Raw genomic sequence first — 17,419 nt, 5'->3', positions numbered from 1 at the left:
CCCAGGCTCTTGCTGTTCTGTCCATACCCCAGCCCACTCCCTGCTCTGCCCACTGTGCTCCTGACCTGCCTGCTTCACCTGCTCTGCCCAGGTTTGCAGGTGGTGCTCAAGTCCATCATGAAGGCCATGGTTCCACTCCTGCAGATTGGGCTGCTTCTCTTTTTCGCCATCCTCATGTTCGCCATCATTGGCCTCGAGTTCTACATGGGCAAATTCCACAAGGCTTGTTTCCCCAACAGCACAGGTGAGGCCTTGAAGTATCCGTCGGACCCAGAGAAGGACCACAGACTCATTCGTCCCGGAGAGATTCACTGTTCTGGGCCCTGAGGGGGCCTTCTAGGTGCTAGACAAAGGAAGTGGACACAGGCAAGAATCTGTAAACACAAACACACGAAGTAATTACAGAAGTTACTGTAGTAACTTCTAGGAGGGAAACAAGAAAGGTATCTAAAATAGAATGATTTGGGGGTCTGTTTCACAGAGAGTAGCCTGGGGAGGCCTCTCTGTCAGGGTGACAGTTGGATAGAGACCTGAGTGTGGTGAGAGGGAGCCCATTCAGCAGCCTGCCGGAAGCTCTGGTTACAAAGACTAGTAAGTGTGAAAGGCCAGAGTGAGAAGCAGTGACTGCAGGGGCATCATGTGGGTTCAGGCCATGGTAGGACTCTGAATCTTATTCCTAGAGAAGTGGGAGGACAATGGGGCCTTGAGTGAATGCTGGTACCCTCTGATTATTCTGGCTGCTCTGGGGAGGCAGATCAAACAGGGGAGAGTCAGAGAGTCAAATCTCAGTCCAGGAGAGATGGATAGAGGCTGGGGCCAGGTTGTTTGGCAGTTGGTATTGTTTTAGTCACTAAGTTGTGTCTGACTCTTTGTGACCCCAAGAACTGTAGCCTGCCAGGCTCCTCTGTCCGTGGGATTTCCCAGGCAAGAATACTGGAGTGGGTTGCCATTTCCTTTTTTAGGGGATCTTCCCAGACCGGAGATTGAACCCAAGTCTCCCGCACTGGCAGGAGCATTCTTTCACTGAGCACCTGGGAAACCTGTTTGGCTCTTAGAATCTGTCAAGTTCTGGGTATATTTTGCAGTGAGTCCTGCTGGGCTGTCTGGGTTTTCTGGGCAATTGTATGTGGAGTGAGAGAAAGTGAAGCATTAAGGGTGACACAAAGGTTTGTGTCTTGAGCTACAAACACATTAAAGGAGAAAACCTGTATGACCATCTCGATAGATGCAGGAAAAGTTTTTATTAAAGTTTAAATCATTCATAATTTTAAAAACCCTCTTAATCAAACTGGAAATAAGGGGAATTTTCTTAAACTTCCTGAAATTCCCTTCAGACAACATACTTTGTCATCAGTCTTGAGAGCTTTTCCTTTAAAGTCAAAAATGAGATAAAGGCACATATGGTCACTTCTGGTCCATGTAGCCTTGGTGTTTGTGGCCAGTGATGTGAGGCAAGAAAAAGAACAAAAACTCTAAGAAGAATATGAAAGGAGGAAATAAAACTGTCATTATTCACAGAGAATACAATTGTCTACAAATAGACAAACAATGACTTCCTGGTTTTCTTTATGAGCATTTATTAAGATAATTGGAAGGAAAGGAATAAACTTGTGTGATCAGTTTTGCCTTCTAAATCTGGGAATATTTGCTTTCCATCCTAGCTATTCCTAAAAATTTCCCCTATCCTGATAGGAGAGCTTTTCCACGTGTTGTTAAGCATTTTTAAAGAACAGTTTTTTCTTTAGGTTTGGGAGGGAGGGATTAGCGTGAGTTGCTTGCCCCCTTATTCCAGAGGTTGGTCCTGGTTTTCTGCGATTTCTTTAACATCTCTTTGTGTGGCTCCTGGCTGCCAGCAAGAGCATGTCCCCTTTGCTGGGGCCAGTGCCAGGAGAACTGGGCCCTGAGGCCCAGTCACGCTCTGGGCCTGTGTTGGTCAACCTGCCTGAAGAGCACCGGGGCTTCAGGGCTCCGTCCAGCTTGGTTCTTGCTCCAGAGCGACAGGCAGACCTACATGTTGGGGAAGTCTGGGTAGAGGTTCGCCTGTGGGACAGTTGGGGTGCTGGCGATAGGAAGAGTAGGAGGTTAGGAGTTGGTTGTTTTTGATTTTAAGGTGATTGAGTTCTCAGCATGTTTTCATAGTGAGGGGCAGTTTCTGTGGGGAAGGAGAGGTTGACCAGCTGTTCCTGAGAGGGTGGATCTGAGGGTGGGTGGGGGCAACCTGTCGGTTGAGGATGGAGGCCGGGCAGGCGCAGGGGTGGCAGGAGGCAGTTTCCCTTGTGCCTGATCCCTTTCTCTCGTGATGAGGTCTCTGGGGCCCACAGTCCCCGCAAGGGTGGAGAGCTCAGTGTTTCCAGCTCAGCCCTGCCTGCCCCTTCTCCCCGCAGATGCAGATCCGGTAGGTGACTTCCCGTGTGGCAGGGAAGCCCCAGCTCGGCTGTGCGAGGGCGACACTGAGTGCCGGGAGTACTGGGCGGGACCCAACTTCGGCATCACCAACTTCGACAACATCCTGTTCGCCATCCTGACGGTGTTCCAGTGCATCACCATGGAGGGCTGGACCGACATCCTCTACAATGTGAGTCGAGTCTTGGTCCAGGAGCTCCTGGGCCCCCTTGGGGCGAGGCTTCTGTCCAGCCTCTGGCTCCCTTCTCCCCCCAGAATGGAACACAGGCTCCTTTGGGCAGCTCCCCTGCAGGGCCACTGACCTGGGTTCTGGATTCTCCAGGCAACTTCTGTTTTGAAAGTGAAGGTGAGGGCTGGGTGGTGAAGGTTAGAAAAAAAAAATTCCAGAGAAGGTGGACCTGCCACTGCTGGTGATGAGAGCCCTGCCTGCAGATGTGGGAGTGAGGCTTGGAGAAGCTGGTTAACTCATTCTGGGCTTGAGGCAGCAGGCTGCTGCCTTGTGAATGGGAGGAGCGGGGCTGAGGTGCAGGGAGGATGTGCTGATTGTGCCCGGCTCCTGGGGGTGGGAAGTGGGGTCTGGGGGATCCTGGGCGGGGGGGAAAACCAGAGTCCTGTGGGTGGGAACTGCATTGTATACCTTTGTTTGCGTCCCTCAGAGTCTCCCTCCTGCTCTCCTGCCCGCCCTCCCCGTCTTCCCTGTCATTAGGACTCTAGTCCAGCCTAGCACTGTAGGGTGGTCTGGGGGTTGGTGCTTGTGGACAGAAGCTGGGTATAAGGCCCTCTGGGGCTTCCTGATGACCCGTCTCATGCCTGCCTCCCCTCCACCTGAGGCTCTTCTTGGGGACTCCTGGGTAGCTCTCTGTGTCTTTTTTTATGTGATGACCCTCCACCCCCACAGAGGTCCCCTCTAGAGTCCTGTGATTGTGGGCATGAGAACAGTTAAGTTAGAGGAAGTGGAGAAAGACAGTGCATTTGAAACAGGAATTTTGGAAGGTCTGGCTGGTGGATTGCTGTATTTTGGTAGCTAGAGGGTATGTTGTGCCCTGGAGCTGTGGAGGGGACTTTGTGGAGTGCAAGGTACTTCACTTTGAACCTGTCACTTGTGCACTGGGGATGGGGCTTGGGCCGCCAGCCTCCAGAAGCACTGGAGTAGCCACGTGTTTCTGTCATGGACAAGGATGGGAGGGACAGGCTGGAACCCTCTGCTCTGTGACTCGTCTTAGAGTTCATGGAGACTTGGTGGGTCTCAGGGCTGGACATCTCACAGTGTTTGGTAAGTGCTGGCTGGGCAGGAAGGTGGCAGAGGGTGAGTTATGGAAAAGCTGGCCCGAGGTCCACTGAGCCAGAGCCCTCCTTGGAGACAGAGTCGTGTCTGATAATAGGCTTGGTTTGATCAAGGGAGAAACAGAGACAAGGGCGGTGATGAGGAGCTTGGCTGTTCTCTCCCTGCAGCCAATCCAGGAACAATTTCCACAAAGACAAACCCTAAAAATAGCTGGAGATGGCCACATCCCTGCCAGCCCCACCGAGCGGAGCACTGCGTGAGCCACGGGACTTGGCCACGGCCCAGGTGACTCAGCCTGGTGGGCCTGTGCCCCCAGGGGAGGGGCAGGTGGGAGGCGCTGGCTGGAAAGGGCCACAGAGGCTCCCCTGACACAGATTTCCAGGGGGCACACTGGGTGAGATGCTGCAGGCACAGTGGTGGCAGGAGGCTTTCGATAAATAATGCCAATCAGTAACGGCAAGTTCTGTGAAGGGAGCAGGAGGCTGAGGGGCAGGGGTGGCAGGTCGGGGGCGCTGGGAAAGCAAGATCTGTGGGTTCTGGGAGCCAGACATGCAGAGCCTGCGGGACAGCACTGGGGAGCCTGCAGGGCACCGGCATGCTATGCAGGGTGTGGGCCATGAGCCTGGTGCCTGGAGCCGGTGGCTGAGAGCGCTCGAGTCCGCTCCACATGGAGGGGTTACAGCGCCAGTTGCTGGAGATCAGACAGACTTTGTTCTCTTCTGTCCGCACCAGGGGTTGAACCCAGGTCCTTGGCAGTGGACACGCAGAGTCCTAACCACTGCACCACCAGGAACGTCGCCAGACAGGACATTTGAAGAGTGTTCTCTGGCGGGAGAGGCTGCCTCTACCCACGGCCCAGGGACGGGGTGTTTGTGGTTGCCTTAGATGAATGCTCCTTGATGGAGCCTTCAAGGGGCGGTGCCTCAGGCCTGCACCTTGGGCTGGGGGGCTGGAGGGTGGTAAGCACCTGTGCCGCCTGGGGAGAGCAAGCTGCCCAGCCCGGGAGGCATGGGGGTCCTCACCGAGACTGGTTGCTGAGGCACTGGAGGTGGTGGCAGGTAGGTCCCCATCTTGAGGAGAGATGGCCGTCTGGGTTCTGAGGAATGTGGTCAGATGGGTCCTGAAAGAGTGTCTTGTGAGGGATGAGTCAGCTGCGAGTTCCTGCCAGGCCAGAGAGGTGGGTTATCTCGGGACAGTGGGCCCCGAGAGGACTGTCCCCCCCACCTCCGCTGCATCAGTAGCGCTGGGGTCAGAGGCCCTGGAAGGAGGAACAATGCGAGGCATGGTGGGCAAAGAGGGCCGCGCTGTCCTTTCCCTCTGAAAGCAGCCAGCTGTGCAGGCCTGTGGAGGAGGGACGATGGTCTCAGTGAGGAGCATGGCAGCTGGGATGGGACGCTTAATTACTGAGTTCAGCCTGTGTTTTCTACTTGCATTGATTGTAGAATCTATTACCCAGTTATCAGAACCGTCACAGGACCTATCCACATTTTCATCCTGGGCTTTGACTATGTTCAGAGGGACCATAGGAGGTAAATAATGTGGGTTTATGGTTGCATACGTGTGGTTTTGCATCTGTTCATTGCACTAGTTTTGTGAAGATCTGAGGAAGGGGCCTTCAGATATGTAGGTGGAAAGCTCCATTTTGAAGTTAGTGCAGACAGAACTTGTTCATTGGTTCAATGTGATGTTTAATGTGAAAGAAAGAGGGATCAAAGATGCTGTGACTTGAGCCATTAGGAAAGGTGGTGCCTTTTACTGAGAAGGGGAGAAAGGTGACTGAGGAATTTTGTTTTAGCAGAGCGTTGTGGTGGACACTGAGAACTCTGCTTTGTCCCTGGGAAGCTGAACACACTGTTTCATCCAAGTGTAGGTGCTGAGTATACAGTTGAATGTATACTTCGGGGGGACAGCAGGGCTGAGGGTGCATGTGTGAAGTCATGGGTGGTGTTTCAAATTACGAGACAGGATGAGATTGCCCAGTGTGAATATGTGGAGCTAGAAGCAAGATGGCTAAAAATGAAGCTTGTGTGAGCCTTTGGCTGTCAGGAGACTTGCAACATTCAGAAGCCAAGTAGGAGAGAAGGAGCCAAGAAGAGCGCAAGGCGGACCTGAGGGGAACCGCAGCCCCCGCAGGTGTGCCGTGTCCTGGAAGCCGAGCACCGTGTTTCCAGAGTGATCGACCAGACCAGCTGTCGCCAAGAAGTCCCAGGAGACGGGCAGCTAGTGGGAATAGAGCCTCGGAACGCACAGGTTAAAGGGGGCGAGATTGAAGGTGACGACGGCAGGGCAGTGAGGCACCTGCAGGGACATGTGGGAATTGTCTCTTTTTTTAAATGAAAGTTTTTATTTGTGGTAAGGTAGGTTCACATACAGTTGTAAGAATTAAAACAGAGAGAGCCCATGTATGCTTTGCCTGCTTCCTCCAACAGCCTGCAAAACAGGCGACTCCCAGAACCAGGACGGTGACCCTGCTGCCGAGGAGACAGAATGTCCCATCGGCAGGGTGTCCTGCTGGCCTCTGGTCCTCTGATGGCCACGCCTGCAGCTCTCTCGCCCTCATCCCTGGTCACCGCGTGCCTTTTGCCACATCGATAATTCTGCCTTTTCAAGAACATTATGTAGATGAAACCAGACCCTGTGTGACTTTTGGGTATTGGTTATTTTTCCCTCAGCATAATTCTCTGGAGACACATCTGGATTATTGCATGTCAGCAGTTTCTTCATTTTTCTTTTTTTTTTGCTGAGTGGTCCCCCAGGTGTGAGTGGACTACAGTGTTTAATATTCACCTGTTAAAGGACATTTGTGTTGTCTCTGCTTGGGTCTATCGTGAATAAAGTTGCTCTGCACGTTTGTGGGCAGATTTTTAAAAAAAAATTTTATTTATTTATTTATTTTTGGCTGTGCTGGGTCTTCGTTGGGGTCTACTCTCTAGTTGCAGTGTGTAGGTTTCTTGTTGTGGTAGCTTCTCTTGTTGTGGAGCATGGGCTCTAGGGTGTGCATGCCTCAGTAGCTGTGGCGAGTGCGCTCGGCAGTTCGGTAGCTGTGGCGAGTGCGCTCGGCAGTTCGGTAGCTGTGGCGAGTGCGCTCGGTAGTTGCAGCTCCTGGGCTCTGGAGCACAGGCTCGATAGTTACTTGGAATCTTCCTGGATCAGAGATCGAACTTGTGTCTTCTGCATTGGCAGGCAGATTCTTTACCACTGAGCCACCAGAGAAGTCCTGTGGGCAGGTTTTTGTGCAAATGAAAATTTTCATTTCTCTGGGTTAAATGCTCAAGAGTGCAATTTCTGGGTTGTATATTTAATTTTTCAGGAAATTAACACCTTTCGAAGACCTGTATTCTTTTGAATCCACCAGCAGTGTATGAATAATCTAGTTTTTCTATCTCCTTACTGACATTTGGTGTTTTTAACTTCAGGCATTCTGATTGTGCAGACATGAATCATCATGGATTTCCTAGTGGTCGATAATGCTAAGTATCTTCTCATACTGATTTGCTGCTTGTGCATCTTCTTCAGTGAAATATCTCTTCCTATCTTTAGCTCATGGGCTGGATTGTTCTTTTGCTGTAGAGTTTGTATATATTCTAGATACGAATTGTTTGTCAGATGTATGGTTTGCAAATATGTTCTCTGAGTCAGTAGCTTGTCTTTTCCTACACCTCATCTGACCTGTGAAAGAAGGTGCATATTTAATTTGGATAAAGTCCTGTTTAGCAGTTTTATCTTTTGTGGACTGCACTTTTGGCATAAAATCTAACTCTTTGCCTAGTCCTAAATCAAATATATTCTCCTATATTTTTCCCAACATTTTTATTATTTTACACGTAAGTCTGTGATCCATCTTGCATTAATTTTTGTATAAAGTGTGAAGTTTAGGTTGAGGTGTGCTCTCCCCTGCCCCCTCCCTCCCTCCTTCCCTTTTTCTTTTTCTTTTTTTCTCTCTCCCTCCCTTCCTCCTTCCCTCCTCTGGCTTTTGGACATCCAGTTACTCCAGCAACACTTACTGAAATGCTGTATTTCCCCCATTGGATTGCTTTTGCACCTTTGCAAACAACCCATCAGGCATACTTGTTTGGGTCTCATTTCTGTTCCAGTGATCTCTGTGTCTGTCCCTCTGCCAGCGTCACACAGTCCTCAATATTGTAGCTATACAATAAATCTTTTAAACCAGAGAGATTCCTCCCATTTTATTCAGTTTTGGAGAATTGACATCTTTACTGTATTGGGTCTTTCAATCCATGATATGGTGTATCTCTCCCTTTATTTAGATTGATTTCTTCAACCAGAATTTTATAGTTTTCAGCATACAAATCCTGTATATGTTTGTTAGACTGTAAATGGTATTGTATTTTAAATCTTTGTGTCCATATGTATTTTCATTGCTAGTATACAGAAATACAGGTTTCCTAGGTGGCACAGGAGTAAAGAATCCGCCTGCCAAAGCAGGAGACACAAGAGTGGAGGGTTTGATCTCTGGGTCGGAAAGATCCCCTCGAGTAGGAAATGGCAACCCACTCAGTATTCTTGCCTGGAAATGTCCATGGACAGATGAGCCTGGTGGGCTACAGTCCATAGGGTTGCAGAGAGTCAGGCACGACTGAGTGACTGAGCACGCAAACATATAAAGAAATACGACTGATTTTTGTTAGTTGATCTTATATTCCTGACCTTTCTGAACTCACTTATTAGTTCTAGGAGATTTTTTGGAGATTCCTTGGGATTTCCTATATAGATAGACGTGTCATTTGTAAATAGGAATGATTTCTTTTTTTCTGACCTGTATGACTTTTATGTTTTAATTTTTTAAAGTCTTTATTGAATTTGTTACAATATTGCTTCCATTTCATGTTCTTTTTTTCTGGCTATGAGACATGTGGGTTTAGCTCCCTAAGCAGAGATAAAACCTGTACCCCCTACATTGGAAGGTGAAGTCTTAACCACTGGACCACCAGGAATGTTCCCCTGTATGCCTTTTATTTTCTGACTCTTGCTTAATTTCAGTGGCTAAAACGTCCACCATCACGGCAATTAACTTAGAGTAGTGAGAGCGGACATACTTTCCATGCTCCCAATCTCACGGGGAAAGCATTCAGTTTTCACTGCTAAGGTTTAATGTTAGCTGTCAGTTTTTTTGCAGATGCTCTTTATCAAGCTGAGTCAGTCCTTGGATTCCTATTTTTCTGAGAGTTTTTATCGTGAATGGGTGTTGAGTTTTGTAAAATACCTTTTCTGCATTGGTATGATTATGTGATTTTTTTTCTTTAGCCTGTTAATGGTGGATTACACTGATTGACTTTTGAATATTGAACCAACATTGCATTCCTGGAATAAACGCATATGGTCATGGTATACAATTCTTTTATATACTGTTTAATTCTATTTGCTAATATTTTATCAAGGAAGCCTGTATATATATATATATATATATATATATATATATATATATAGTTGATTTACAATGTTGTGCCAATCTCTGATATATAGCAAAGTGACTCAATTATACACATATACATTTTTTTATATTCTTTTCCATTACGATTTATCACAGTATATTGAATATAGTTCCCTGTACTATACCTTAGGACCTCATTGTTTATCCATTCTAAACCTTATAATTTTCACCTACCAACCCCCACTTCCCAGTATATCCCTCTCCCTTCCTCCTCCTGCTTACAACCACAAGTCTCTATGTCTGTGAGTCTGTTTTTGTTTTGTTGTTATTGTTCAGTTGCTAAGTTATGTCTCACTCTTTGCGATCCCATGAACTGAAGCACACCAGGCTTCCCTTTCCTTCACTATCTCCCTGAGTTTGCTCAAACTCATGTCCGTCTAGTCAGTGATGCCATCCAACCATCTTATCCTGTCGCCCCTTTCTCCTCTTGCCCTCAATCTTTCCTGGCATCAGGGTCTTTTTTAATGATTGGTTCTTTGCATCAGATGACCAAAGTATTGGAGCTTCAGCAGCAGTCCTTCCGATGAATATTCTGCGTTGATTTCCTTTAGGATTGACTGGTTTGATCTCCTTGCTGTCCAAGGGACTCTCAAGAGTCTTCTCCAGCACCGTAATTCAAAAGCATCAATTCTTCAGTGCTCAACCTTCTTTATGGTTCAACTCTCATGTCCATACATGACTGCTGGAAAAACCATAGCTTTGACTATATGAACTTTTGTTGGCAAGTAATGTCTCTGACTTTTTAATACACTGTCTAGGTTTGTCATAACTTTTCTTCCAAAGAGCAAGCATCTTTTAATTTTGTGGCTGCAGTCACTGTCCGCAGTGATTTTGAAGCCTAAGAAAATGATCTGACACTATTTCCACTTTTTCCCCATCTATTTGCCATGACGTGATGGAACTGGATGCCATGATCTTCGTTTTTTTGGGTGTTGAGTGTTAAACCAGCTTTTTTACTCTCCTCTTTCACTTTCATCAAGAGACTCTTTAGTTCCTCTTCACTTTCTGCCATAAGGGTGGTGCCATCTGCATATCTGAGGTTGTTGATATTTCTCTCGGCAATTTTAATTCGGGCTTGTGAGTCATCCAGCCCGGCATTTTGCATGGTGTACCCTGCATATAAGTTAGATAATCAGGGTGACAATATACAGCCTTGACATACTCTTTTCCCAATTTGGAACCAGTCTGTTGTTCCAAGTCCAGTTCTAGCTGTTGCTTTTTTTCCTGCATACAGGTTTCTTAGGAGGCAGGTCAGGTGGTCTGGTATTCCCATCTCTTTAAGAATATTCCACAGTTTGTTGTGATCCACAGTCAAAGGCTTTAGTGTAGTCAGTGAAGCAGAAGTAGAGTCTTTTTTTTTGAATTCCCATGATTTTTCTATGATCCAGTGAATGTTGGCAATTTGATCTCTGGTTCTTCTGCCTTTTCTACATCCAGCTTGTACATCTGGAAGTTCTTGGTTCACAAACTGCTGAAACCTCAGTCAGTTCAGTTCAGTTGCTCAGTCATGTCCAACTCTTTGCAACCCCATGGGCTGCAGCATGTCAGGCTTCCCTGTCCATCACCAACTTCCGGAGCTTACTCAAACTCCTGTCCATAGAGTCGGTGATGCCATCCAACCATCTCATCCTCTGTTGTCCCCTTTTCCTCCTGCCTTCAATCTTTCCCAGCATCAGGGTCTTTTCCAATGAGTCCGTTCTTCACATCAGGTGACCAAAGTATTGGAGTTTAAGCTTCAGCATCAGTCCTTCCAATGAATATTCAGGACTGATCTCCTTTAGGATGGACTGGTTGGATCTCCTTGCAGTCCAAGGGACTCTCAAGAGTCTTCTCCAACACCACAGTTCAAAAGCATCAATTCTTTGGTGCTCAGCTTTCTTTATGGTCCAACTCTAACATTCATACATGACTACTGGAAAAACCATAGCTTTGACTAGATGGACCTTTGTTGGCAAAAAAAAAAAACACAACACCTTTGTTGACTGAAAGCTAGCTTGGAGAATTTTGAGCACAACCTAGCATGTGAAAAGAGTGCAATTGTATGGTAATTTGAACATTCTTTGGCATTGCCCTTCTTTGGGATTGGAATGAAAACTGACCTTTTCCAGTCCTGTGGCCTCTGCTGAGTTTTCCAAATTTGCTGGCATATGGAGTGCAGCACTTTCACAGCATCGTCTTTTAGGATCTGAAGTAGCTCAGTTGCATACAGCTGAGCTACTTCACTCATCCAGCTGAGCCACCTCCACTATCTTTCTTTGTAGCAATGCTTCCTAAGGCCCTCTTGACTTCATACTCCAGGATGTCTGGCACTAGGTGAGTGATCACACCATTGTGGTTATCTGGGACATTAAGAGCTTTTTCGAACAGTTCTTCTGTGTATTCTTGCCCCATCTTCTTAATATCTTCTGTTCCTGTTAGGTCCTTGCCATTTTTGTCCTTTATTGTGCCCATCTTTGCATGAAATGTTCCCTTGCTATCTTCAATTTTCTTACAGAGATCTCTATCTAGTAGATAGGTTTATTTGTCCCATATTTTAGATCCCACATGTAAGTGGTATCATATGATACTTGTTTTTCTCTTTCTGACTTACTTCACTTAGTATGATAAACTCTAGGTCCATCTGTGTTGCTGCAAATGCATTATTTCATTCTTTTTATGGCTGAGTAGTATTCCATCGTATATATATATATGTACCACTTCTTCTTTATCCATTCGTCTGTTGTTGGACATGTAAGTTGTTCCCATGTTTTGGCTTTTGTAAATAGTGCTTCTGTGAACATCCAGGTGCATGTATCTTTTTGAATTAGAGTTTCGTCTGGATATATGTCCAGTAGTGGGATTGCTGGATTTTATGGTAATTCTATTTTTAGTTTTCTGAGGAACCTCCTTATTGTTTTCCATAGTGGCTGTACTAACTAATATTCTCACCAACAGTGAAGGAGGGCTCCCTTTTTTCCATACCCTCTCCAACATTTGTTATTTGTAGACTTTTCAGTGATGGCCATTCTGACTGGTGTGAGGTGACACCTTGTTGCAGTTTTGATTTGCATTTCTCTAATAATTAGTGATGATGAGTTTCTTTTCATGTGCCTACTGGCCATCTGTATATCCTCCTTGGAGAAATGTCTATTAAGGTCTTTTGTCCATTTTTGACTAGGCTGTTTGTTTTTTTATTGTTGAGCTCAACAATATTGTTGAGCTGTTTGTATATTTTGGAGATTAAGCCCTTGTCTGTCACATCATTTCCTGTATCTATATTGATGATGACTTTTGATCATACTTACGTTTCTTTCTTTCTTTCTTCTATTTTTGTCTGTTTTTTAAAAAAATAAGGATAATACAAGTTTTATAAAATGAATTGGGAAGTAATTCTTCCTGTTCTATTTTCCTAGAAGAGATTGCATATAAGTGGTGTTAATTTTTAAAAATCGTATATAAAATAGATAGCCAGCAGGAGTTTGCTGTATGACACGGGGAACCCAAAGATGATGCTTTGTGATGACCTAGAAGGTTGGGAGGGGGAGGGTGGAGGTGGGGGTATAAGAGTGAGGGCACGTATGTATACCTATGGCCATTTCTTATTGATGTATGGCAAAAACCATCACAATATTGTAATTATCCTACAGTTAACAATAAAATATAAAAAAAAGATTGCAGAAAGAAAAAAATGGTTGATAGAATTCTGTAATCTGGGCCTGTTGTTCAGTCACCTAGTTGAGTCCGACTATTCCCACCCCCATGGACTGCTGCATGCCGGGTTTCTCTGGCCCTCACCATCTTCCAGAGTTTGCCCACGTTCATATCCATTGCATTGGTGATGCCATCCAGCCATCTCGTCCTTTGTCTCCCTCTTCTCCTTCTGCCTTCAATCTTTTCCAGCGTCAGGGTCTTTTCCAATGAATCAGCTATTCACATCAGGTGGCCAAAGTATTGGAGCTTCTGAGCCTAGAGATTTATTTTTATTTTTTTAAATAATGATTTTATTTTTATTCAACTACTATGAAATTCATCAAAGTGGTGAATGGTTCAGTGCATTTTGTATATTCACAAGATTGTGCAACCAGTATCATTACTAATTTTTGAAGATTTTCATCAACTAAAAAAGAAACCCTGTATCTATTCGCAGTCACTTCCCATTCCTCCATTCCCCTAGCCTCTGGCAAACACTAATATATTCTGTCTCTTTATATTAGTCTATTCTAGACATTTCATACAAATGGAATCCTACAGGATGTGGAATTTTGTGTTTTTAAGGTCCCTCCATGTTATAGCAAGTATCAGTATTTCATTGCTTTTATTATCAAAGATGATTCCATTGTGTGGATGTACCATCTTTTGTTTATATTTCATCAGTTGGACATTTTGGGGTTGTTTCCACTGTTTTACATTATGAATAATGCTGCTGTGGACATTTGTTTACAAATTTTTGTGTGGAATATGTTTTCATTTCTCTTACATGTACACCTAGGAGTGGAATTTCTGGGTCACATGGTAACTCCATATTTAACCTTTTGAAGAACTGCCAAATTGGTTTCCACAGTGGTTGCAGCATTTTACATCCCCACCAGGAGTGTACGAATGTCTCACACTCTCCACGTCCTCACCGACCCTTGGGCTTCACGGGTGGCACTGATAGTGAAGGATCCACCTGTCAGTGCAGGAGGTTCGATCCCTGGTTTGGGAAGATCCCTTGGGGTAGGAAATGACACCCCGCTCCAGTATTCTTGCCTGGAAAGTGCCATGGGCAGAGGAGCCTGGTGGGGCTGCAAAGAGTCAGACATGATTGCATGACTGAGCACACACATACACATCACCAACACTTGTCTTTCTTTAAAATTTTAATCATCCTAGTAAAATTTATTTGTAAATTTAACCAGCCAACCATGAAGTGAAGTGGTTTCATTTTAGCTTTGAGTTGTATTTTCTTAATGAGTTATGTTGAGCATCTTTTACATGATTATAATACCATTTTATATCTTCTTTGGAGAAATATGTGTTCAGATCCTTTGCCCAGTTAAAGATTAGGTTATTTGTCATTTTATTATTGACCTGTAAGATTTCTTTATACATTATGAACACTAGACCCTTACCAGATATTTCAGATGATTTGCAAGTATTTTCTCACACTTTATGAGGTATCTTTTCACTATTCTGATGGTGTTATTTGAAGTAAAAAAGATTTTTATTTTGATGAAGTCCAATTTTCCTGTTTTTCTTTGCACTTTTGGTGTCAAATTTTCTCTATTGTTTGTATTTTCAACTTTGTTGATTTCTGTTTTTATCTTTGCTGTTTACTTTCTTCTACTTGATTTGGGCTTGTTTTATACTTCCTTTTTTTTTTTAATTTAATTTTTTTTTTTGCACTATTTTATTTATTTATTTTTTATTAGTTGGAGGCTAACTACTTCACAACATTTCAGTGGGTTTTGTCATACATTGACATGAATCAGCCATTATACTACCTTTTCTAAATGTTTCAGGTGGAAGCTTAGATTACTGATTTGAGACTTTTCCTTCTTTCGTAAAGTATTTAGTAATATAAATTCCTTCTTACAATTGCTTTAGCCATGTCATTCAAATTTGATGTCTTATATTTTCATTTTCATTCAGTTCAATATTTTAAAATTTCCTTGAGAATTCCTCTTTGATACATACATTATTTAGAATTGTTTGTTTACTTTGTGTTTGGAGAGTTTCCTATCATCTTTCTGTTATTTGTCTCTTGTTTGATTTTATTAGGGTTAGAGAATATACTAAATTTGAAAAAAGTTTCAATTTTTTTAAATTTATTGAGACTTGTTTTATGGCTCAGGATATGGTCTATCTTCATATATGTGTCGGGTATACTTGAAAAGAATGTTTGTAACATGTTATTGTGAACTGTGTGTATAAATGTCAATTAAATCCTGTTGGTTGATGGTGAGTTCTTTTATATCCTTGCTGATTTTCTGTCTAGTTGCCTTGTCAATTTTTGAGAGAGAGGTGTTGAAGTTTTCAACTGTAATTGTGCGTTTGTCTGTTTCCCCTTTCAGTTCTGTCAGTTTTTGCTTCACGTGTGTTGTAGTTCATTTGTTAGGCATGTACACCTTTAGAATCGCTATGTCTTCTTGATGAATTGACCATTTTATCATTCTAATATATCCCCCGATTTTTGAAAGTTCTCCTAATACCACTTCACTTTCATGAAAGACCTACATTAGTACTTGTTCCCACTAGCCAAAAGAAAGCCATGGAGGATTTATGCTTTTATGAAACAAGGTGAAAAGAGAAAAGAGTGTTCAGCATTTGTTTTGCAGGAAGCTACTCCAGCGGCAGCGCGCCCCCCGAGCAGCAGGAGTGGCCCTGCCGCGCTCACCCCGGGTGCCGCACTGGCCCCTCAGCGTCAGGCGGGCCACAGCTTGGCGGTGTCTGGGAGCGTCTGTACTTGGTCTCGTTTGCTTTCCTCTATCTGTTGGCACATGTATCCTGTGTTGACTGGTTGTTCTTTGCTTCACACCATCCTGGCTTAGGAAAGGTTCACAGGACTGCACTGCTTTCAGATTGTGGGGAAGAGTGTATATGTTCCTGTGTCTCTGGAGAAATTTTTTGTTGTAATGTCTGCTTTATCTTATATTATTCTAGCCACTGCAGTTTTCATTTGATACATGTTTATATGATGTTTCTTTTTCCATGTCTCCCTTTCAGCCTGCCTATCTATCATGTGAAAGTCGCTCAGTCATGTCCGACTCTTTGCGACCCCCTGGATTGTAGCCTGCGAGGCTCCTCTGTCCATGGAATTCTCCAGGCCAGAATACTGGAGTGGGTAGCTATTCCCTTCTCCAGGGGATCTTCCCAACCCACGGATCAAACCCAGGTTCGCTCTCCTGCATTATAGGCAGATTCTTTACCATCTGAGCTACCAGGGAAGCCCAAGAACCCTGGAGTGGATAGCCTATCTCTTCTCCAGAGGGATCTTCCTGACCCAGGAATCGAACTGGTGTCTCCTACATTGCAGGTGAATTCTTTACCAGCTGAGCTACCTGCCTAAATTGTTATATTTGAAATGAGTTTCTTGTAGACAAAACATAGTTGGGTCATGTTTTTAAATTCAGTAGCTAATCTTTGTCTTTTAATTTGTATATCCAGACAATTAACATATAATGTAATTATTGATATGTTAAAGCTCACATCTGCCATTTTATTTATTTTTTGTTTGCTGTTTGTTTTGGCTTTTTGTTTGTTTTCTTTTTCCTGCCTTCTTAGAAGAAAATTCAATTTTCATCTATCTAGCTGGTTTTGAGTGTATCTCTGCTCTTTTAGTAGTTGCTCTATATCTTACTCTAATCTACTGGTGTCATAGTAGTATCAGTTCAAGTGACATATATATCCCTTATCTTCTTTATATTTCTTTATCCTCCCCTATTTATAATACAATTATCTTAAACATTTCCTCTGCATATATTTATAAACACATCATAGTGTGTTACAATTTTTGCTTCCACTGTCAAAACATAATTTAGGAAACTCAAAAGGATGAATAAAATCCATCTACCCTTAATTTTGGGCTTCCTTTGTAGCTCAGTTGGTAAGGAATCTGCCTATAGTGCAGGAGACCCAAGGAAATGGCAACCCATTCCAGTATTCTTGCCTGGAGAATCTCAGGACTGTAGCCTGCCTGCCAGGCTCCTTTGGCCATGGAATCGCAAGAGTTGGACATGACTTACCGACTAAACCACCACCACCACCACCCTTATTTTTACTCTTTTCATTGTTTTTTCTTCCTTCTCAATGATCAAGAATTCCTTTTTAAATCATTCCTTTCTGCTTAGAGATTTTCACTAGTCATTCTCTTAGGGCAGATATACTGGCGACAAATTCTCCCAGTTACCCTGCTTTTATTAAGAGAATGTCTTGATGTTCCCTTCATTCCTAAAGTATGTATTTGATGGGTGCAGGTGTTTGTTGAAGGTTTCTCTCTCTGAGCACCTGAAAAGTAGTGTGCCACTTCATTCTGGCCTCAGTAGTCAGTGATGAGGAATCTTCTGAATGGTTTTCCCCCATAAGTAAGGTGCCATTTTTCTCTTGCCACTTTGAAGATTTTTAATCTGTGCTTAGTTTTTCTTGGTTTGACAATAAGATATCTTGTGGATCTCTTTGGGTTTATTCTGTCTGGTATTAACTCAGCTTCTTGAATCTGTTGGTTTATGTCTATTGCCAAATATGGGGATTTTTTGAGCTATTATTTCTTTGAGTACTGTTCAGCTTTCTCTTCTTTCTCCTGTGCTCTGCTCTGATAAATG

The 17,419-nt window shown here is 44.0% G+C and overlaps 1 protein-coding gene across 2 annotated transcripts in view; it reads left to right on the top strand.

Moving 5' to 3' along the window:
• The window catches only part of CACNA1B (calcium voltage-gated channel subunit alpha1 B), a 202,873-nt gene that overhangs the window by 47,951 nt on the left and 137,503 nt on the right, over positions 1 to 17,419 (top strand). For both annotated transcript variants that reach the window (XM_061156143.1, XM_061156144.1), the window contains exons 5-6: positions 92 to 244; positions 2,385 to 2,575. In XM_061156143.1, coding sequence (XP_061012126.1) covers positions 92 to 244; positions 2,385 to 2,575 — 344 coding nt within the window. The remainder of the gene's footprint in view (positions 1 to 91; positions 245 to 2,384; positions 2,576 to 17,419) is intronic.

Source organism: Dama dama, chromosome 11, assembly GCF_033118175.1.
Source record: "Dama dama isolate Ldn47 chromosome 11, ASM3311817v1, whole genome shotgun sequence".
Taxonomy (NCBI): Eukaryota; Metazoa; Chordata; class Mammalia; order Artiodactyla; family Cervidae; genus Dama; species Dama dama.
The sequence above is the reverse complement of the archived record's forward strand: the minus strand, read 5'-3'. Positions and strand labels throughout refer to the sequence as shown.